Genomic DNA, 23,111 nt, shown 5'->3' on the forward strand with positions numbered 1-23,111 from the left:
GGGGGGACACGGCCGGGGGGACGTGGCGATGGGGACATGGCCAGGGGACAGGGGGGACATGGGTGGGGGACAGGGGACATGGGGACAGGGCGACAGGGGGGCACAGGGGACATAGGGACGGGGACATGGGGGACATGGCTGGGGGGACATGGGGACACAAGGGACATGGACGGGGGACATGGTGATGGGGACATGGGGGACATGGGTGGGGTGACAGGGGACATGGGTGGGGACAGGGGACATGGGGACAGGGGGACATGGGTGACAGGGGACATAGGGATGGGGGACAGGGGGGACAGGGGGACATGGCTGGGGGGACAGGGGACATGGGGACATGGTGATGGGGACATGGCCGGGGGACAGGGGGACATGGTTGGGGGGACATGGTGATGGGGACATGGGTGGGGGACAGGGGACATGGGGACAGGGGGACATGGGTGACAGGGGGGACATGGCTGGGGGGACATGGGGGACGTGGTGGGGGACATGGGGACACAAGGGACATGGACGGGGGACATGGTGATGGGGACATGGGGGGGGACATGGGCGGGGTGACAGGGGACATAGGGACGGGGGACATGGAGGACATGGCTGGGGGACAGGGGACATGGGGATGGGGGACAGGGGGGACAAGGGGGATGTGGCTGGGGGGACAGGGGACATGGGGACATGGTGATGGGGACACGGCCGGGGGACATGGCCAGGGGACAGGGGGGACATGGTTGGGGGACATGGTGATGGGGACATGGGTGGGGGACAGGGGACATGGGGACGGGGGACATGGGGGACATGGTGGGGGGACATGGGGACACAAGGGACATGGATGGGGGACATGGTGATGGGGACATGGGGGGGGACATGGGCGGGGGTGACAAGGGACATGGGGACAGAGGGGACACGGCTGGGGGGACAAGGAGGACGTGGCCACCCGGGACAGGGGGGACAGAGAGCAAGGGGACAAGGGGGAACGTGGCTGGGGGGACACGGGGGACGTGGTCGTAGGGACAGGGGGGCCGTGGGCCGTGTCCAGGCTGGCAGAGGGGTGGGGACACGGGGGTGCCGTGGGGCGCCGTGGGGCGGTACCGGTGGCCGCGGAGGTGACGCCAGAGGCGGTGGTGACGGTGACGCAGCGCCCGGAGCTCCTCGCCCAGCGCCTCCTGCTGCGCCCGCAGCCGGGCCAGCTCCTCTGCGCGGCACCCGCTCAGCCCCACGGCGCCCCCTCAGCCCCACGGCGCCGCCACCCCCTGGGCCACAAAGGCACCCGACCGCACCATGGCCACCGTCCAACACAACCATGGCCATCACCCCACCACACCATGGCCACCAACCCGTCATTCCATGGCCACCACCCCACCATGGCCACCACCCCACCATGCCATGGCCACCATCCCACCATAGCCACCATCCCACCACAACCATGCCACCAACCCCACCCCACCATGGCCACCATCCCACCATAGCCACCATCCCACCACGCCATGGCCACCATCCCACCATAGCCACCATCCCACCACGCCATGGCCACCAACCCCACCCCACCATGGCCACCACCCCACCATGGCCACCACCCCACCATGCCATGGCCACCATCCCACCATGGCCACCACCCCACCAAGCCATGGCCACCATCCCACCACATCATGGCCACCAACCCCACCCCACCATGGCCACCATCCCACCATAGCCACCATCCCACCATGCCATGGCCACCATCCCACCATGGCCACCATCCCACCACGCCATGGCCACCAACCCCACCCCACCATGGCCACCATCCCACCATAGCCACCATCCCACCACGCCATGGCCACCATCCCACCATAGCCACCATCCCACCACGCCATGGCCACCAACCCCATCCCACCATAGCCACCATCCCACCACGCCATGGCCACCAACCCCACCCCACCATGGCCACCACCCTACCAGGGCCACCATCCCACCACACCATGGCCACTAAACCATCATTCATGGCCACCACCCTCCCAACACCGTGCTCACCACCCCACCAAGCCATGGCCACCAATGCAGCACGCCGTGGCCAACATCCCGCCATGGCATGGCCATCACCCCACCATGGCCACCATCCGACCAAACCATGGCCACCACCCTACCACACCATGGCCACCGTCCCACCATGCCATGGCCATCACACTAAACACCATGGCCACCACCCAACCAAACCATGGCCACCACCCCACCACACCATGGCCATCATCTCACCCCATCATGCCCACCAACCCACCACCCATGGCCACCAGCCCACCACACCATGGCCACCACCCTACAACACCATGGCCACCGTCCCACCATGCTATGGCCATCAACCCACCACACCATGGCCACCGTCCCACCAAACCATGGCCATCAACCCACTACAACATGGCCACCGTCCCACCATGCCATGGCCATCACACTAACACACCATGGCCACCACCCAACCAAACCATGGCCACCACCCCACCACCCCATGGCCACCACCCCACCACACCATGACCTCAAATCCCACCACCCCATGCCCACTGCCCTGCCACACCATGACCTCCAGCCCAACACACCATGGCCACCGTCCACCAAACCGTGGCCACCATCCAACCAAACCGTGGCCACCATCCAACCACACCATGGCCACCACCCCACCATACCTTGGCCACCAACCACACCATGCATGGCCATCAACCCACCACACCAAGGCCACCAACCCTGCCACGCCATAACCACCACCCCACCGTGGCCACCACCCCACCACCCCACGGCCGCCAGCCCACCGGGGCCTCCTCCCCGCCGTGCCACCAACCTTGGAGCCGGGCCACCTCGGCGGTGGCCAGCTGCTGCTGCTGCTCCTGGTCCCTCAGCGGGACGTCGGCGCGCGGCGCGGTGGCCTCCGGCTGGGAGTGGGCGCAGAGCTCCTGCTGGCGCGCAGCTCTGCCCGCAGCCCGGCCACCTCCTCCTGCAGGCGGGTGACCTCGGCCACCTGCCCCTCCTGCAGGGCACCCAGCTCCGCCTGCAGCGCCCGCAGCTCCGCTGGCAGAGGCAACGCGTGGGCACCCGCCCTCGGGAGGGGGGCACAGGGCAGGGGGCGAGGGGGGAGGGGAGGGGAGCAGGCCCTGGGTGCCCACCACCACGGGTTGTCCATCCATGGTGGTGCCCGTCCCCCATGGGGTGCCCATCCCTGGGGTCTCCATCCCTGGGGGTCTCCATCACCATGGGGTGTCCATCATGGTGGTGCCCGTCCCCCATGGGGTGCTCATCCCTGGGGGTCTCCATCCCTGGGGGTCTCCGTCACCATGGGGTTCCCATCCATGGTGGTGCCCATCGCCCATGGGGTGCCCAATCCCTGGGGGTCTCCATCACCATGGGGTGCCCATCCATGGTGGTGCCCATCACCCATGGGGTGCCCCATCCCTGGGGGTCTCCATCACCATGGGGTGCCCATCCATGGATGGATGGTGCCCATCACCCATGGGGTGCCCATCCCTGGGGTGCCCATCTCTGGGATTCCTGTCCCTTGGGGGGTGTCCATTCCCTGGGGGTGTCCATCACCATGGGGTTCCCATCCATGGTGGTGCCCATCACCCATGGATGCCCATCCCTGGGGGTCTCCATCACCCTTGGGGTGCCCATCCCTTACGTTGGCCAAGCACGGGGGTGTCCATCACCCTTGGGGTGCCCATCCCTATGGGTGCCCATCACTATGGGGTGCCCATCCCTGTGGGTGCGCATCCCTGGGGGTCTTCATCACCATGGGGTACCCATCCATGGTGGTGCCCATCACTATGGGGTGCACATCCCTATGGGTGCCCATCCATGGGGGTCTCCATCCCTGGGGTGCCCATCCATGGGGTCTCCATCACCCTGGGGGTCCCCATCCCTATGGGTGCCCGTCCATAGGGTGTCGGTTCATGGGGGTGCCCATCTCCATGGGGTGTCCATCACCCTTTGGTGTCCGTCCCTTGGGTGCCCATCCCCACCACATGCTCATCCACCACACCGTGCCCACCATCCCACCATCCCACGGCACCATCTCATCATCCCATGGCCACCACCCCACCACACCATGGCCACCACCCCATGGCTGCGACCCCACAATGCCATGGCCACCACATGCCCACCATCCCACCACACCATGGCCACCATCCCACTACACCATGGCCACCATCCCACCATCCCATGGCCACCATCCCACCATCCCATGGCTACCAACCCACAACAACAAGCCCATCATGCCATCGGTCCATGCCCACCACCACACCGTGCCCACCATCCTACCACCCCCTGGTCACCAGCCCATCATTCCATGCCCACCACCCCATGCCCACGCCCCCACGCTCACCACCACCCCACAACATCATCCCTGCCCACCACCCCATGCCCACCACCCTGCCACACCATGACCTCCAGCCCAACACACCATGGCCACCGTCCCACCAAACCGTGGCCACCATCCCACCACACCACGGCCGCCAGCCCACCACACCATGGCCATCGTCTCACCATACCACGGCCACCAACCCTGCCACGCCATAACCACCACGCCACCGTGGCCACCACCCCACCACCCCACGGCCGCCAGCCCACCGGGGCCTCCTCCCCGCCGTGCCCGCCAACCTTGGAGCTGGGCCACCTCGGCGGTGGCCAGCTGCTGCTGCTGCTCCTGGTCCCTCAGCGGGACGTCGGCGCGCGGCGCGGTGGCCTCCGGCTGGGAGTGGGCGCAGAGCTCCTGCTGGCGCCGCAGCTCTGCCCGCAGCCCGGCCACCTCCTCCTGCAGGCGGGTGACCTCGGCCACCTGCCCCTCCTGCAGGGCACCCAGCTCCGCCTGCAGCGCCCGCAGCTCCGCTGGCAGAGGCAACGCGTGGGCACCCGCCCTCGGAGGGGGGCACAGGGCAGGGGGCGAGGGGGGAGGGGAGCAGGCCCTGGGTGCCCACCACCACGGGTTGTCCGTCCATGGTGGTGCCCGTCCCCCATGGGTGCTCATCCCTGGGGGTCTCCATCCCTGGGGGTCTCCGTCACCATGGGGTTCCATCCATGGTGGTGCCCATCGCCCATGGGGTGCCCATCCCTCGGGGTGCCCATCCCTGGGGTGCCCATCTCTGGGATTCCTGTCCTTGGGGGGTGTCCATCCCTGGGGGTGTCCATTACCATGGGGTTCCCATCCATGGTGGTGCCCATCCCCCATGGGGTGCCCATCCCTGGGGATCTCCATCACCCTTGGGGTGCCAATCCCTTACGTTGGCCAAGCACGGGGGTGTCCACCACCCTTGGGGTGCCCATCCCTATGGGTGCCCATCACTATGGGGTGCCCATCCCTGGGGGTGCACATCCCTGGGGGTCTTCATCACCATGGGGTACCCATCCATGGTGGTGCCATCACTATGGGGTGCACATGCCTATGGGTGCCCATCCCTGGGGGTCTCCATCACCCTGGGGGTGCCCATCCCTATGGGTGCCCGTCCATAGGGTGTCGGTTCATGGGGGTGCCCATCTCCAGGGGGTGTCCATCACCCTTCGGTGTCCGTCCCTTGGGGTGCCCATCCCCACCACATGCTCATCCACCACACCGTGCCCACCATCCCACCATCCCACGGCACCATCTCATCATCCCATGGCCACCACCCCACCACACCATGGCCACCACCCCATGGCTGCGACCCCACAATGCCATGGCCACCACATGCCCACCATCCCACCACACCATGGCCACCATCCCACTACACCATGGCCACCATCCCACCATCCCATGGCCACCATCCCACCATCCCATGGCTACCAACCCACAACAACAAGCCCATCATGCCATCGGTCCATGCCCACCACCACACCGTGCCCACCATCCTACCACCCCCTGGTCACCAGCCCATCATTCCATGCCCACCACCCCATGCCCACGCCCCCACGCTCACCACCACCCCACAACATCATCCCTGCCCACCACCCCATGCCCACCACTCTGCCACACCATGACCTGCAGCCCAACACACCATGGCCACCGTCCCACCAAACCGTGGACACCATCCCACCACACCACGGCCGCCAGCCCAACACACCACGGCCGCCATCCCACCACACCATGGCCATTGTCTCACCATACCAGGGCCACCAACCCTGCCACGCCATAACCACCACCCCACCGTGGCCACCACCCCACCACCCCACGGCCGCCAGCCCACCGGGGCCTCCTCCCCGCCGTGCCCACCAACCTTGGAGCCGGGCCACCTCGGCGGTGGCCAGCTGCTGCTGCTGCTCCTGGTCCCTCAGCGGGACGTCGGCGCGCGGCGCGGTGGCCTCCGGCTGGGAGTGGGCGCAGAGCTCCTGCTGGCGCCGCAGCTCTGCCCGCAGCCCGGCCACCTCCTCCTGCAGGCGGGTGACCTCGGCCACCTGCCCCTCCTGCAGGGCACCCAGCTCCGCCTGCAGCGCCCGCAGCTCCGCTGGCAGAGGCAACGCGTGGGCACCCGCCCTCGGGAGGGGGGCACAGGGCAGGGAGCGAGGGGGGAGGGGAGGGGAGCAGGCCCTGGGTGCCCACCACCACGGGTTGTCCGTCCATGGTGGTGCCCGTCCCCCATGGGGTGCCCAGCCCTGGGGATGCCCATCCCTGGGGGTCTCCGTCACCATGGGGTTCCCATCCATGGGGGTGTCCATCACCCATGGGGTGCCCATCCCTGGGGATCTCCATCACCCTTGGGGTGCCAATCCCTTACGTTGGCCAAGCACGGGGGTGTCCACCACCCTTGGGGTGCCCATCCCTATGGGTGCCCATCACTATGGGGTGCCCATCCCTGTGGGTGCCCATCCATGGGGGTCTTCATCACCATGGGGTACCCATCCATGGTGGTGCCCATCACTATGGGGTGCACATGCCTATGGGTGCCCATCCCTGGGGGTCTCCATCCCTGGGGTGCCCATCCCTGGGGGTCTCCATCACCATGGGGTGCCCATCCATGGTGGTGCCCATCACCTATGGGGTGCCCATCCCTTGGGGTGTCCATCCATGGGAGTGTCCATCACCCATGGGGTGCCCATCCCTGGGGGTCTCCATCACCATGGGGTGCCCATCCATGGTGGTGCCCATCACCTATGGGGTGCCCATCCCTTGGGCTGTCCATCCATGGGAGTGTCCATCACCCATGGGGTGCCCATCCCTGGGGGTCTCCATCACCATGGGGTTCCCATCCATGGTGGTGCCCATCACCCATGGGGTGCCCATCCCTTGGGCTGTCCATCCATGGGAGTGTCCAACATCCTTGGGGTGCCCATCCCTGGGGTGCCCATCTCTGGGATTCCTGTCCTTGGGGGGTGTCCATCCCTGGGGGTCTCCATCACCATGGGGTGCACATCCATGTTGGTGCCCATCACCCATGGGGTTCCCATCCTATGGGGGCCCATCCATTGGGGTCTCCATCCCTGGCGTGTCCAACCATGGGGGTGCCCATCCCTGGGCGTGTCCATCCATGGGCTCTCCATCACCATGGGGTTCCCATCCATGGTGGTGCCCGTCCCCCATGGGGTGCCATCCCTGGGGTTGCCCATCCCTGGGGTCTCCATCACCATGGGGTGTCCATCCCTGGGGGTGCCCATCCCTGGGGCTCTCCATCACCATGGGGTGCCCATCCATAGGGAGTGCCATCGCCCATGGGGTGCCCATCCATGGTGGTGCCCATCACCCATGGGGTGCCCATTCTTTGGGGTGTCCAGCCATGGGGTCTCCATCTCCCTTGAGGTGCCCATCCCAAAGGGGTGCCCATCCCTTACGTTGGCCCACCATGGGGGTCTCCATCACCCTTGGGGTGCCCATCCCTGGGGGTGCCCATCCCTGGGGGTCTCCATCACCATGGGCTTCCCATCCATGGTGGTGCCCATCCCCCATGGGGTGCCCATCCCTTGGAGTTCCCATCCCTGGGGGTCTCCATCACCATGGGGTGCCCATCCATGTTGGTGCCCATCACCCATGGGGTGCACATCTCTTGGGGTGTCCGGCCATGGGATCTCCATCACCCTTGGGGTGCCCATCCCTGGGGTGCCCATCCATTGGGGTCCTCCATCCATGGGGGCGCCCAACCCCCCGGAGGTGCCTATCTGTGGGTTGTCCATCCCTGGAGTGCACATCCATGGGGTGGTGCCTGTCCATGGGGGCTCTCCACCCAGGGGGGTGCCCATCCCTATGGGGTGTCCATCCCTGGGGTGTCCATCCATGGGGTGTCCAACTATGGGAGTGCCCATCCCTATGAGGTGCCCATCCCTGGGGGGTGCCTGTCCATGGGGTGCCCATCCCTGGGGTCACCATCCCTGGGGTCACCATCCATGGGGTGCCCATCCATGGGGTCACCATCCCTGGGGTCACCATCCGTGGGGTGCCCATCCATGGGGTCACCATCTGTGGGGTGCCCATCCGTGGGGTGCCCATCCCTGGGGTCACCATCTGTGGGTGCCCATCCATGGGGTCACCATCCCTGGGCTCACCATCCATGGGGTCACCATCCTTGGGGTGCCCATCCATGGGGTCACCATCCCTGGGGTCACCATCCATGGGGTGCCCATCCATGGGGTGCCCATCCACGGGGTCACCATCCCTGGGGTCACCATCCCTGGGGTCACCATCCATGGGGTGCCCATCCATGGGGTGCCCATCCACTGGGGTCACCATCCCTGGGGTGCCCATCTGTGGGGTCACCATCCATGGGGTCACCATCCATGGGGTGCCCATCCATGGGGTGCCCATCCATGGGGTCACCATCCGTGGGGTGCCCACCCGCGAGATGCCCACCCACGGGGGTGCCCGTCCCTGGGGTGGGGGTCCCCTCTGCCCCCCACTCACTGCCCACGGAGGGGGAGGCGCTGAGCTCCATGGCTGGGCCTCCCGCCGTGGGGCACCGCCGTGGGGCACCGCGCTGCGCCCCGTCCCCGGGGTGGGGGGGGGTGACCCGTCTCCGGGGTGACCGTCCCCCAGCGCTGGCATCGCCGGTCGCCCTGGCAACCGCCCCCCCCCCGCAGTGCCCCCGCTCCCGGGGGGCGAGCGTTCACTCTGGAGCCTACTGATGGCCGCGAAGGGGAGGGGGGCTGTGGGGTGACACGGGGGACGCCTGGTGACACGGCCCGGGGTGGGTGTCACGGGGTGTGTCACCCGTTCCCCCCCCCCCCATGGCCACCCCACTCCGCGACTGTCCCCGGCGATGTCACACCCCCCCCCCCAGCCCCTGTCCCTCCGCTCCACCCGCCCTTTATACGCGCCCCCCAGCCCCCGGGGGAGGGGGGGGGTGTGTTTCCGAGCGCCCTTAATCCCCCCCCCCCACACCTAAGCGGCTTGTGCTCATCCTCCTGCCCCCACGTCGCGGGGGGGGGCAAGCGGGGGGGGGCAGAAAAAGGGGTGCAAAGTGGGGGGGGGGGGGGTAAAATTTGGGCTCGTCCGGGATTTGAACCCGGGACCTCTCGCACCCTAAGCGAGAATCATACCCCTAGACCAACGAGCCGCGGCTCGAACGGGCCCCCCCCGCGGGCACCCGTGGGTGAGGGGTGGGGGGGCGGGTGTCAGGGGCACGGCGGGGGGGGGGGGCACCCCCACACCCCACCCCACCCCCCCCTCAAAATGCACCCCCAGGAGTGCAACACACCCTCCCCCCACCCCCGGTGCACCCCACAACCAGGGCAACACCCCCCCCCCCCCCCAAAAGTGGACACCCCCCCCCCCACAATGCACCCCCCCCCCCCCCACCGCACCCTCCAACCACGCACCCCCCCAAAAGAGGACACCCCCCCCCCCACCGTGGACCCCCCCGGTGCACCCCACAACCAGGCACACCCCCCCCCTCCCAATGCTAACGCCCCCCCCCCAATGGACCCCCCCCCACCCCCGTGCACCCCCCCGAGACGGCACAACGCCCCCCCCCACAATGGACCCCCCCTTATGCACCCCCCACCATGCCCCCCACCCCCCCGAGTGGACACCCCCCCCCAATGCACCCCCCCCCCAGTGCACCCCACAACAATGCCCCCCCCCCCCAGCCATGCCCCCCCCCCCCGAACTGCCCCCCCAACAACACCCCCCCCCCCCGAGGTGCCCCCCCAGCGCCCCCCCAGCACTGCCCCCCCACCCCCCCCCACCTCGGGCAGCCCAGGACCCCCCCATCCCATGGGGGGGCCCCCCCAGGGCAGGACCCCCGTGTGCCCCCCCCCCCCGGTGCAGAGCGGGGGACAATAAATGGTGGGTGACACTGGGAGGGGGGGGGGGGGGGCGCTGGGGGGGGCACCCCGGGGTGCTTTTGAGGGGGGGGGGACGACGGACGACACAGGACACCTCACCTGGGGACCCCAACCAGCCGCCCCCCCCCCATGGGGATGCGGGGGGGTGGGGGGGGGACACAACTCACTGGGGGACCCCAAACCCCCCCTGGGGACCCCACCCCCCCCCCCCCCGGTGGGGCTGAGGGGACACCCCAGGGTGCTTTTGGGGGGGGGTGGCACCTCATTGGGAGACCCCAACACCCCCCCCCCCGTACGGCTTGGGGGGGGGGGGCACCCCAGGGTGCTTTTGGTGGGGGGGGGGGGACACAGACACCTCTCACTGGGGGCCCCCAAATTCCCCATGGGGCTGGGGGGGGGCACCCTAGGGTGCTTTTGAGGGGGGGGGGGGGCACCTCATTGGGAGACCCCAACAACCCCCCCCCCCCCCCGTACGGCTGGTGGGGGGGGGGGGGCACCCCAGGGTGCTTTATTGGGGGGGGGGGGGGACACGGCACACACACATCACCCTGGGGGGGGACCCCAAATTCCCCGGGGGGGGGCTGTGGTGGGTGGGTGGGGGGACACACACACACTGGGGGGGCACCTCTCACTGGGGGGGACCCCATTCCCCCCCCCACCCCCCGGGTGCAACTTGGGGGGGGGGGGGGACACCCCAGGTGGCTCATGGGGGGGGGGAGGGGGGACACGGGCCACGACACCCCACGGGGGGACCCCCCCACCCCCTCGTCCGCCCGGGGACACCCCAACCGGGTGCCACCCCCCCTAAACCGGATCGGGAGGGGGGGGGGGGGGGGTTGTCTTGACCCCCCCCCCCCCCACAAATCCCCCCAGAGCCCCACAATCGGCTCGTCCCGGCTTAGGGAGGGCGATTAGGGGCTGAGCCCGGCTTAGCCCCCCCCCTAATCCCCAAGTTTGCCGGGGGATGAAGCCCTGATCCCCCCCCCCCACCCCCCCCCCCCCAACCCCCATCCCCCCCCACCCCCCCCCCAAAAAAAAAAAAAAAAAAAAAAAAAAAAAGCCCTTAAGCGGCTTTGGGGCAGGGTATATCAGAGGGGGAGGGCAGGGGGAACCCCCCCAAGGGACGCCCCCCCCCCGCCCGCCCCCCCTTCCTCCTCCTCCTCCTCCTCCTCCTCGCCACCATGTCGGGGGACGAGGAGTTCTACCTCTTCGAGAACGAGTCGGCGGTGGGGCCCTGGGATGGCCCCCAGTACCACATCGCCCCCATGTGGGCCTTCTACCTGCAGACCATCTTCATGGGGGTGGTCTTCCTGGTGGGGACCCCCCTCAACGCCATCGTCCTGGTGGTCACCGTCAAGTACAAGAAGCTGCGGCAGCCCCTCAACTACATCCTGGTCAACATCTCCTTCGGCGGCTTCATCATCTGCGTCCTCTGCATCTCCATCGTCTTCATCTCCAGCTCCCAGGGTTACTTCATCTTCGGCAAGCACATGTGTGCCTTGGAGGGCTTCCTGGGGGCCACCGTAGGTAGGTGGGGGGTGAGCACCGTGCTCCTGCTGGGGGTAGGGGTGACCACCACGGTCTGCTGGGGCTGGAGGAGTCGGGGTGACCACCGTGGTCTGGTGGGGTTGTAGGTGGAGTGACCATCATGGTCTGGTGGGGCTGTAGGAGTCAGGGTGACCACCATGGTCTGGTGGGGCTGTAGGAGTTGGCGTGACCACCATGGTCTGGTAGGGTTGAGGGGAGGGTTGGCCACCATGGTTTGGTGGGGCTGTAGGAGTCAGGGTGACCACCATGGTCTGGTGGGGCTGTAGGAGTCGGGGTGACCACCGTGGTCTGGTGGGGTTGTAGGTGGAGTGACCACCACGGTTTGGTGGGGCTGTAGGAGTTGGGGTGACCACCATGGTCTGGTGGGGCTGGAGGTGGAGTGACCATCATGGTTTGGTGGGGCTGTAGGAGTTGGGGTGACCACCACCGTCTGGTGGGGTTGTGGGGAGGGTTGACCACCACAGTTTGGTGGGGCTGTAGGAGTTGGGGTGACCACCATGGTCGGGTGGGGCTGTAGGAGTTGGGGTGACCACCACGGTCTGGTGGAGTTGCGGGGAGGGTTGGCCACCACAGTTTGGTGGGGCTGGAGGTGGAGTGACCATCATGGTTTGGTGGGGCTGTAGGAGTTGGGGTGACCACCACGGTCTGGTGGGGCTGTAGGAGTTGGGGTGACCACCACGGTCTGGTGGGGTTGCGGGGAGGGTTGGCGACCATGGTTTGGTGGGGCTGTAGGAGTTGGGGTGACCACCATGGTCTGGTGGGGCTGGAGGTGGAGTGACCATCATGGTTTGGTGGGGCTGGAGGAGTTGGGGTGACCACCATAGACCGGTGGGGCTGTAGGAGTCAGGGTGACCACCATGGTCTGGTGGGGCTGTAGGAGCTGGGGTGACCACCACAGACCGGGGGGGTTGCAGGTAGGGTTGGCCACCACAGCTTGGTGGGGCTGTAGGAGTTGGGGTGACCACCACGGACCGGTGGGGCTGTAGGAGTTGAGGTGACCACCACGGTCTGGTGGGGTTGCAGGTAGGGTTGGCCACCACAGTTTGGTGGGGCTGTAGGAGTTGGGGTGACCACCACGGACCGGTGGGGCTGTAGGAGTTGGGGTGACCACCATGGTCTGGTGGGGCTGTAGGAGTTGAGGTGACCACCGCGGACCAGTGGGGTTGCAGGTAGGGTTGGCCACCACAGTTTGACGGGGCTGTAGGAGTTGGGGTGACCACCACGGTCTGGTGGGGTTGTAGGTGGAGTGACCACCACGGTTTGGTGGGGCTGTAGGAGTTGGGGTGACCACCATGGTCTGGTGGGGCTGTAGGAGTTGGGGTGACCACCGTGGTCTGGTGGGGTTGTAGGAGGAGTGACCACCACAGTTTGGTGGGGCTGTAGGAGTTGGGGTGACCACCACGGTCTGGTGGGGCTGGAGGTGGAGTGACCACCACGGTCTGGTGGGGCTGTGGGAGCCGTGGTGACCACCATGGTCTGGTGGGGCTGTAGGAGTCAGGGTGACCACTGTGGTCTGGTGGGGCTGTAGGAGTTGGGGTGACCACCATGGTCTGGTGGGGCTGGAGGTGGAGTGACCACCACGGTCTGGTGGGGCTGTGGGAGCCGTGGTGACCACCGTGGCCTGGTGGGGCCGTGGGGCTGGTGGGCGGTGGGTTGAGGTCCCCGTGGCCTGTGTCCCCCCCCGCCCAGGGCTGGTGACGGGGTGGTCCTTGGCCTTCCTGGCTTTCGAGCGCTACATCGTCATCTGCAAACCCTTCGGCAACTTCCGCTTCAGCTCCAAACACGCCATCATGGTGGTGGCGGCCACCTGGGTCATCGGCCTGGGCGTCGCCCTCCCCCCCTTCTTCGGCTGGAGCAGGTGGGGGGCGCGGGGGGGGGGCCGGGAGGGGGCTGAGCCACCCAGCGGCGGGGGGGGGGACGGGGACGGACACCGGGGGGACGCCACGGGGGTGCCGTGGGGCGCGGAGCAGGCTGGCGTGGGGGGGACACTGGGGTGACACGGGGGGTGGCATGGGGGGGTGCCGTGGGGCGCGGAGCAGGCCGGCGGTGCCGTGGGGTGCGGAGCAGGCTGGCGTGGGGGGGACACTGGGGTGACACGGGGGGTGGCATGGGGGGGTGCCGTGGGGCGCGGAGCAGGCCGGCGGTGCCGTGGGGTGCCGTGGGGTGACACACGGGTGCCATGGGGGTGCCGTGGGGGTGACACAGGGGTGGCACCAGGGTGACACAGGGGTGCCGTGGGGCACGGAGCAGGCCGGCGGTGCCGTGGGGTGCCGTGGGGTGACACACAGGTGCCATGGGGGTGCCGTGGGGTGCCGTGGGGGTGACACAGGGGTGGCACCAGGGTGACACAGGGGTGCCGTGGGGTGCGGAGAAGGCCGGCGGTGCCGTGGGGTGCCGTGGGGGTGACACAGGGGTGCCATGGGGTGCCATGGGGTGCCATGGGGGTGACACAGGGGTGGCAGCAGGGTGACATGGGGGGTGCCATGGGGTGCGGAGCAGGCCGGCGGTGCCGTGGGGTGCCGTGGGGTGACACACGGGTGCCATAGGGGTGCCGTGGGGTGGCATGGGGTGGCAGCAGGGTGACATGGGGGTGCCATGGGGTGCGGAGAAGGCTGGCGGTGCCATGGGGTGCCGTGGGGGTGACACACAGGTGCCATGGGGGTGCCATGGGGTGACACAGGGGTGACACAGGGACACCACAGGGGTGCCATGGGGCGCAGAGCAGGCCGGCGGTGCCATGGGGTGCTGTGGGGGTGACACAGGGGTGGCACCGGGGTGACACAGTGGTGCCATGGGGCGCGGAGCAGGCCGGCGGTGCCATGGGGTGCCGTGGGGGTGACACACGGGTGCCATAGGGGTGCCATGGGGGTGCCATAGGGTGCCCCAAGCTGCCATAGGGTGACACGGGTGCCATAGGGTGCCATGGGGGTGCCATGGGGTGCTACAGGGGTGCCATGGGGTGGGATGGGGGTGCCATGGGGTGGGATTGGGGTGCCACGGGGTGCGGTGGGGGATGCCATAGGGTGCCATAGGGTGCCATGGGGTGGGATGGGGGTGCCATGGGGTGCCATGGGGTGCCATAGGATGCCATGGGGTGGGATGGGGGTGCCATGGGGTGCCATAGGGTGCCATGGGGTGCCATGGGGTGGGATGGGGGTGCCATGGGGTGCCATAGGGTGCCATGGGGTGCCATGGGGTGGGATGGGGGTGCCATAGGGTGCCATAGGGTGCCATGGGGTGGGATGGGGGTGCCATGGGGTGCCATGGGGTGCCATAGGATGCCATGGGGTGCCATGGGGTGGGACGGGGGTGCCATGGGGTGCCATAGGATGCCATGGGGTGCCATGGGGTGCCATGGGGTGGGATTGGGGTGCCATGGGGTGCCATAGGATGCCATGGGGTGCCATGGGGTGGGATGGGGGTGCCATGGGGTGCCATAGGGTGCCATGGGGTGGGACTGGGGTGCCATAGGGTGCCATGGGATGCCATGGGGTGCCATGGGGTGGGATTGGGATGCCATGGAGGTGCCATGGGGTGCCATGGGGTGCCATGGGGTGGGATTGGGGCGCCACGGGGTGCGGTGGGGGATGCCATAGGGTGCCATAGGATGCCATAGGGTGCCATGGGGTGGGATGGGGGTGCCATGGGGTGCCATGGGGTGGGATTGGGGTGACATGGGGTGCCATAGGATGCCGTAGGGTGCCATGGGTGGGATGGGGGTGCCATGGGGTGCCATGAGGTGGGATGGGGGTGCCATAGGGCGCCATGGGGTGCCAGAGGGTGCCATGGGGTGCCATAGGGTGCCATAGGATGCCATGGAGGTGCCATGGGGTGGGATTGGGGTGCCACGGGGTGCGGTGGGGATGCCAAAGGATGCCATAGGGTGCCATGGGGTGGGATGGGGGTGCCATGGGGTGCCATGGGGTGGGATGGGGGTGTCATGGGGTGCCATAGGATGCCATGGGGTGCCATGGGGTGGGATGGGGGTGCCGTGGGGCGCCATGGGGCGGCGGGGGGTGTGGTGGGGTGCGGGGCGTGAGCCGGGCGGTGAGCGCGCCTGCCCCACAGGTACGTGCCCGAGGGGCTGCAGTGCTCCTGCGGCCCCGACTGGTACACGGTGGGCACCAAGTACAACAGCGAGTCCTACACCTGGTTCCTCTTCATCTTCTGCTTCGTCGTGCCCCTCTCCCTCATCATCTTCTCCTACTCCCAGCTGCTCAGCGCCCTGCGGGCCGTGAGTCCCACCCGCGCCCACCGCCCCACGGCCGGCACGGGGAGGGAGAGGGGCGGCAGGGGGGGGACGGGCAAGGGGGGAGGGATGGGATGGGATGGGATGGGATGGGGAGAGGGAGGGAAGGGGAGATGGAGGGATGGAGGGATGGAGGGAAGGGACGGAGGGATGGAGGGATGGAGGGAAGCAGAGATGGAGGGATGGAGGGATGGAGGGATGGATGGAGGGATGGAGGGAAGGGATGGAGGGACGGAGGGACGGAGGGATGGAGGGATGGAGGGATGGATGGATGGAGGGATGGATGGATGGAGGGACGGAGGGATGGAGGGATGGAGGGATGGATGGATGGAGGGACGGAGGGATGGAGGGATGGAGGGATGGATGGATGGATGGATGGAGGGATGGAGGGACGGAGGGACGGAGGGATGGAGGGATGGAGGGATGGATGGATGGAGGGACGGAGGGATGGAGGGATGGAGGGATGGAGGGATGGAGGGATGGATGGAGGGATGGAGGGATGGAGGGATGGAGGGAAGCAGAGATGGAGGGATGGAGGGATGGAGGGATGGAGAGAAGGGGAGATGGAGGGATGGAGGGATGGAGGGATGGAGGGATGGAGAGAAGGGACGGAGGGACGGAGGGACAGAGGGATGGAGGGATGGAGGGATGGAGAGTTGGAGGGAGGGAAGGAGAGAGGGAGAGATGGAGGGATGCAGGGATGGAGGGAGGGAGGGATAGAGGGATGGAAGGGTGGCTGAAGGGATGGAGGGAAGGAGAGATGGAGGGACGGAGGGATGGAGGGAGACATGGAGAGATGGAGGGTGGGGAGATGGAGGGATGGAAGGATGGAGGGATGGAGGGATGGAGGGAGAGACTGGAGGGAAGGAGAGATGGAGGGACGGAGTGATGGAGGGATTGAGGGATGGAGGGATTGAGGGATGGAGGGACAGAGGGATGGAGGGATTGAGGGATGGAGGGAGAGATTGAAGGGAAGGAGACATGGAGAGATGGAGGGAGGGAGGGAGGAATAGAGGGATGGAGGGATGGAGAGATACAGGGATGAAGGGAGAGATGGAGGGAGAGACGGAGGGATGAAGAGATGGGAAGGAGGGAAGGAGGGATGGAAAGATGGAGGGATGGAGGAAAGGAGGGAGAGATGGAGGGATGGAGGGATGGAGGGATGGAGGGAAGGAGAGATGGAGGGATGGAAGGATGGAGGGATGGAGAGATGGAGGGATGGAAGGATGGAGGGATGGAGGGATGGAGGGAAGGAGAGATGGAGGGATGGAAGGATGGAGGGATGGATGGATGGAGGGAAGGAGGGAAGGAGAGATGGAGGGATGGAAGGATGGAGAGATGGAGGGATGGAGGGATGGAGGGAAGGAGAGATGGAGGGAAGGAAGATTGGATGGAGGGAAGGAGGGAAGGAGAGATGGAGGGATGGAGGGATGGAAGGATGGAGGGCTGGAGGGCTGGGGGGTGGGAAGGGCCGCTGGGGCAGAAGGAGGGAGGCGGGAGGGGGGGAGGCCTGGCCGGGGGCCGGGGACCAGCCTGACCCCCGTCTCTGGGCGCAGGTGGCCGCGCAGCAGCAGGAGTCGGCCACGACGCAGAAGGCGGAGCGGGAGGTGTCCCGCATGGTGGTGGTGATGGTGGGCTCCTTCTGCCTCTGCTACGTGCCCTACGCGGCCCTGGCCATGTACATAGTGAACAACCGGGACCACGACCTGGACCTGCGCCTGGTCACCATCCCTGCCTTCTTCTCCAAGAGCGCCTGCATCTACAACCCCATCATCTACTGCTTCATGAACAAACAGGTGCCCCCGGCGACACCAGGGACACCCGGGGGATGGGGACATCACCCCAGGGGACACCCGGGGGATAGGGACCTCCAGGGACAGCCGGGGGTTGGGGACATCCTGGGGTAGCTGGGCAATGGGAACATCCAGGGACACCTGGGCGGTGGGGACACCCAGGGACACCCAGGCGATGAGGACATCCAGGGACACTTGGGTGGTGGGGACATCCTGGGGACACCCAGCGATGGGGACATCCAGGGACACCCAGGTGATGTGGACATCCTGGGGACACCTGGGCAATGGGGACACCTGGGGACAGCCAGCCGATGGGGACACGCAGGGACAGCTGGGCAACGGGGACATCCCAGGGACACCCGGGCAATGGGGACATCCCAGGAACATCTGGGCAACGGGGACACCTGGGGACACGTGGGTGATGGAGACATTCAGGGACACCTGGGTGATGGGGACATCCTGGGGACACCTGGGCAACGGGGACAACCAGGGACACCCGGCGATGGGGACATCCAGGGACACCTGGGCAACGGGGACACCCCGGGGACACCCAAGTGATGGGGACATCCAGGGAAATCTGGGTGATGGGGACATCCAGGGACACCCAGACAATGGGGACATCCAAGGGCGCCCAAGGACTTCATAGGACCAGGGATGCGCAGGGACACTTGGGGACCAGGGTCATCCAGGGGATGACCATGGACCAGGGGCTGGGCACCAAGGATGCCAAGGGACTGGGGACACGCAGAGAACACGGACACCTGGGGACGAGGACACCAAGGAGCACCCAGACACCAGGGACACCCAGGGGTGCTCAAGGACGTCCAAGGATGTCCAGGGGAACCTGGGCACTGGGGACATCCCAGGACATCCAGGCACTGGGGGCAACCAGGGACATCCAGGCAACGGGCACATCCTGGGGACACCTGGGCAATGGGGACAACCAGGCAATGGGGACATCCCAAGGTACCCAAGGACATCTGGGGACCGGGGACACCTGGGCAAGGGGGACATCCCGGAGACACCAGGGTACCCGAGGACATCTGGAGACCAGGGTCATCCAGGGACAGCCGGGCAATGGGGACACCCAGGGACACCTGGGCAATGGGGACACCCCAGGGTGCCCAAGGACACCCGTGGATCGGGCACAGGTGGGGGACCAGGGTCATCCAGGGGTGCCCAGGGACTGGGGGTGACCATGGTCTGGGGACGCTGGGGACACCAAGGGTGTCGATGGACTGGGGACATCCAGAGACGAGGGACACCTGGGGACGAGGACACCCGGAGGCTGAGGACAAGGAGCACCCAGACACCAGGGCCACCCAGGGGTGCTCAAGGACATCTGGGAACCGGGGACACCTGGGGACACTTGGGGACAGGGGTCATCCAGGGATGTGCAGGGACCAGGGATGACCACGGAGTGGGGACCAGGGACACCTGGGGATGGGGGACAACGGGGTACAAGGGGCGTGAAGGGACAACGAGGGAGTGGGATGCCCGGAGACACCTGAGGACACTTGGGGACACCTGGGGACACCTGATCATGCCCAGGGACCATTGAAGACCATGGAATGGGGACCAGGGACACCTGGGGATGAGGGACAACGGCTTATGAGGGACACGCAGGGACACCCAGGGAGTGGGATGCCTTGGGGACACTTGGGGACACCTGGGGATGGGGGACAATGGGGTACGAGGGACGTGAAGGGACAACCAGGGAGTGGGATGCCTTCGGGCACCTGGGGACACCTGGGGACACTTGGGGACACTTGGGGACAGACGGTCATGCCCAGGGGCCAGGGAAGACCATGGAGTGGGGACCAGGGACACCTGGGGATGGGGGACGATGGGGTACGAGGGACGACGGGGTATGAGGGACGTGCAGGGACACCCACGGACTGGGATGCCTGGGGACACTTGGGGACATCTGGGGACACCTGCTCATGCCCAGGGAGCCGGGATGACCACGGAGTGGGGACCAGGGGACACCTGGGGACACCAGGGATGGGGGACAACGAGGCATCCCAGGGACTGGGATGCCTTGGGGACACTTGGGGACACTTGGCGATGTCCAGGGACCAGAGATGACCGTGGAGTGGGGACCAGGGACATGTGGGGATGGGGGACAATGGGGTACGAGGGACATGAAGGGACAACCAGGGATGGGGACACCTGGGGACACCTGGAGATGCCCAGGGACCAGGGATGACCATGGAGCGGGGACCAGGGACACCTGGGGATGGGGGACAATGGGGTACGAGGGACATGAAGGGACAACCGGGGACTGGGATGCTTGGGGACACCTGGGGACACTTGGGGACACTTGGGGACACCTGGAGATGCCCAGGGACCAGGGATGACCATGGAGCGGGGACCAGGGACATGTGGGGATGGGGGACAATGGGGTACGAGGGACATGAAGGGACAACCGGGGACTGGGATGCCCGGGGACACCTGGGGACGCCTGGGGACACCTGGGGACACCTGGGGACACTTGGGGACACCTGGTGATGCCCAGGGACCAGGGATGACCATGGAGCGGGGACCAGGGACACCTGGGGATGGGGGACAATGGGGTACGAGGGACATGAAGGGACAACCGGGGACTGGGACGCCTGGGGACACCTGGGGACACTTAGGGACACCTGGGGACACTCGGGGACACTCGGGGACACCGGGGCACTCCCAGAACCATCCGCAGGGCCGGGGGGTACCACGTCTCCAGGGCCAGGGGTGGGACGGAGAGACCCGGGGCTGGGGAGAGGGGCCAGAGGGGACACGCCGGTGGCGGGGTGTGGGGGGGACACGGACAGGGACACGGACAGGGACACGCGTGTGGGGACATGGGGCTGAGCCCGTCCCCGTCCCCGTCCCCGCAGTTCCGCGCCTGCATCATGGAGACGGTCTGCGGGAAGCCCATGACGGACGACTCGGACATCTCCAGCTCGGCCCAGAGGACCGAGGTCTCCTCCGTCTCCTCCAGCCAGGTCAGCCCCAGCTGAGGGGCCACCCCCCCCCCCCCCCGCTACCCCCCCAACCCCCGCCCCGGCCTGTCCCCCCGCTATGGGGCTGGGGCCACCCCGGGGGTCCGGGGTCACCCCCCGCGGCCAGCCTAGGATGTAGGGTGGGACAATAAACCACCGCCGCCGTCTGAACGCAACGCCCGAGCCCCACTGCGCGTCGGCCGCCCCACGGCGGGGTGGGGACTTGGGGGGCGCGGGGAGGGGGGGGGGGGGTGTGGGGGTTCGGCCCCACGGCCGTGGCGGCGCGGGACCCCGGCCTCCTCGTCCTGCTGGGGACCCACAGGCGGTGGTGGGGCAGGGAGGTGGGGTGCTGCCCGCTCCATCCATGGGGCTGGGCTGGGGCTGAGCCCCCCCATCTGTGGGGCTGGGGTGGGGCTGGGTCCCTCGTCTGTGGGGCTGAGGAGGCCCTGAGCCCCCTTCTGTGGGGCAGGGGTGGTGCTGAGCCCACTGTCTGTGGGGCTGGGGCAAGGCTGGATGCCATCCATGGGGCTGGGGTGGGGCTGAGCCCCCCATCTGTGGGGCTGGGTGCCATCCATGGGGCTGGGGTGGGGCTGAGCCCCCCCGTCTGTGGGGCTGAGGAGGCCCTGAGCCCCCTTCTGTGGGGCAGGGGTGGTGCCGAGCCCCCCATCTGTGGGGCTGGGGCCCATCCATGGGGCTGGGGTGGTGCTGAGACCCCCATCTGTAGGGCGGGAGTGGTGCTGAGCCCCCCATCTGTGGGGCTGGGTCCCATCCATGGGGCTGGGGTGGGGCTGAGCCCCCCGTCTGTGGGGCTGAGGAGGCCCTGAGCCCCCTTCTGTGGGGCAGGGGTGGTGCCGAGCCCCCCATCTGTGGGGCTGGGGCCCATCCATGGGGCTGGGGTGGTGCTGAGACCCCCATCTGTGGGGCTGGAGTGGGGCTGAGCCCTCATCCATAGGGTCAGGGTGGTGCACAGCCCCCATCTATGGGGCTGGAGTGGTGCTGGATCCCATCTATGGGGCTGGGGTGGGGCTGAGCCCCCGCATCTATGGGGCTGGGATGGTGCTGGATCCCACCTATGGGGCTGGGGTGGGCCTGAGCCCCCGCATCTATGGGGCTGGGGTGGTGCTGGATCCCATCCATGGGGCTGAGCCCCCCCATCCATGGGGCTGGGATGGTGCTGGATCCCATCCATGGGGCTGAGCCCCCCCATCCATGGGGCTGGGATGGTGCTGGATCCCATCTATGGGGCTGAGCCCCCCATCCATGGGGCTGGGATGGTGCTGGATCCCACCCATGGGGCCGAGCCCCCCATCCATGGGGCTGGGATGGTGCTGGATCCCACCCATGGGGCTGAGCCCCCCATCCATGGGGCTGGGATGGTGCTGGATCCCATCTATGGGGCTGAGCCCCCCATCCATGGGGCTGGGATGGTGCTGGATCCCATCCATGGGGCTGAGCCCCCCCATCCATGGGGCTGGGATGGTGCTGGATCCCATCTATGGGGCTGAGCCCCCCCATCCATGGGGCAGGCGTGGCGCTGCATCCCATCTATGGGGCTGGGGTGGTGCTGGATCCCATCTATGGGGCTGAGCCCCCCATCCATGGGGCAGAGCCCCCCATCCATGGGGCAGGGGTGGCGCTGACCCCCCCCCAGCAGCTCCGGGCACTCCAGGGTTGGGCCCATCCCGGCCCCATCCCCACCCACCCCCACCCCACTGCGCCCCCCGGGACCCCCGGCCCCCCCCCCCCCCCCCGGAGGGCGCGGGGGGGGGGCACTTGTGGGGCGGGGGGGGCCCCACATCCCATTTTTGGGTGCAAACCAGGCGGTTTTTGGGGTGACCGTAACCGGGTTTATTGACCCCCAGAACCCCCCGGAGGCTCCGACCCAGCCCCGGGGGGGGGACGGGGTTGGGGGGAGGGGGAAGGGGGGGGGGGAGGGGCGGGAATAGACACGTGGAGGGGGAGAAAATTAGTGTCTGAAGTCGTTAACGACGCGCAGCCGCTCCTCGGAGCCCGCTGGCAGCGTTCCCGGCGTTCCGGAGCGTTCCCGGTGTTCCGGAGCGTTCCCGGCGTTCCCGAGGATTCCCAGTGTTCCCGGTGTTCCAAAGCCTTCCCGGCGTTCCCGGCGCTGGGGAGCGTTCCCGGCGTTCCCAGTGTTGGGGAACGTTCCCAGCGTTCCCGGTGCTCGAGAAGATTCCCGGTATTCCCGTTGCTGGGGAGCATTCCCGGTGTTGGGGAGCATTCCCAGCGTTCCAAAGCCTTCCCGGCGTTCCCGGTGCTGGGGAGCGTTCCCAGCGTTCCCGGTGTTCGAGAGCGTTCCCAGCGTTCCCGGTATTCCCGGTGCTGGGG

General features: G+C 67.7%; 1 protein-coding gene and 1 non-coding gene across 2 annotated transcripts; one reads left to right on the forward strand and one right to left on the reverse strand.

Moving 5' to 3' along the window:
- Window positions 1–9,389: 9,389 nt before the first annotated feature.
- Window positions 9,390–9,461, reverse strand: TRNAP-AGG (transfer RNA proline (anticodon AGG)). Its single transcript has one exon. It is a non-coding gene; the product is annotated as a tRNA-Pro (tRNA).
- A 1,911-nt stretch (window positions 9,462–11,372) lies between these two features.
- Window positions 11,373–20,783, forward strand: LOC134509410 (ultraviolet-sensitive opsin). The gene is made up of 5 exons (XM_063321929.1): window positions 11,373–11,718; window positions 13,429–13,597; window positions 15,808–15,973; window positions 17,545–17,784; window positions 20,661–20,783. Exons 1-5 carry the CDS (start codon window positions 11,373–11,375, stop codon window positions 20,781–20,783), a joined length of 1,044 nt encoding a protein of 347 aa, XP_063177999.1.
- Window positions 20,784–23,111: the final 2,328 nt, after the last annotated feature.

This window comes from Chroicocephalus ridibundus, unplaced genomic scaffold (assembly GCF_963924245.1).
Source record: "Chroicocephalus ridibundus unplaced genomic scaffold, bChrRid1.1 SCAFFOLD_688, whole genome shotgun sequence".
Lineage (NCBI taxonomy): Eukaryota > Metazoa > Chordata > Aves > Charadriiformes > Laridae > Chroicocephalus > Chroicocephalus ridibundus.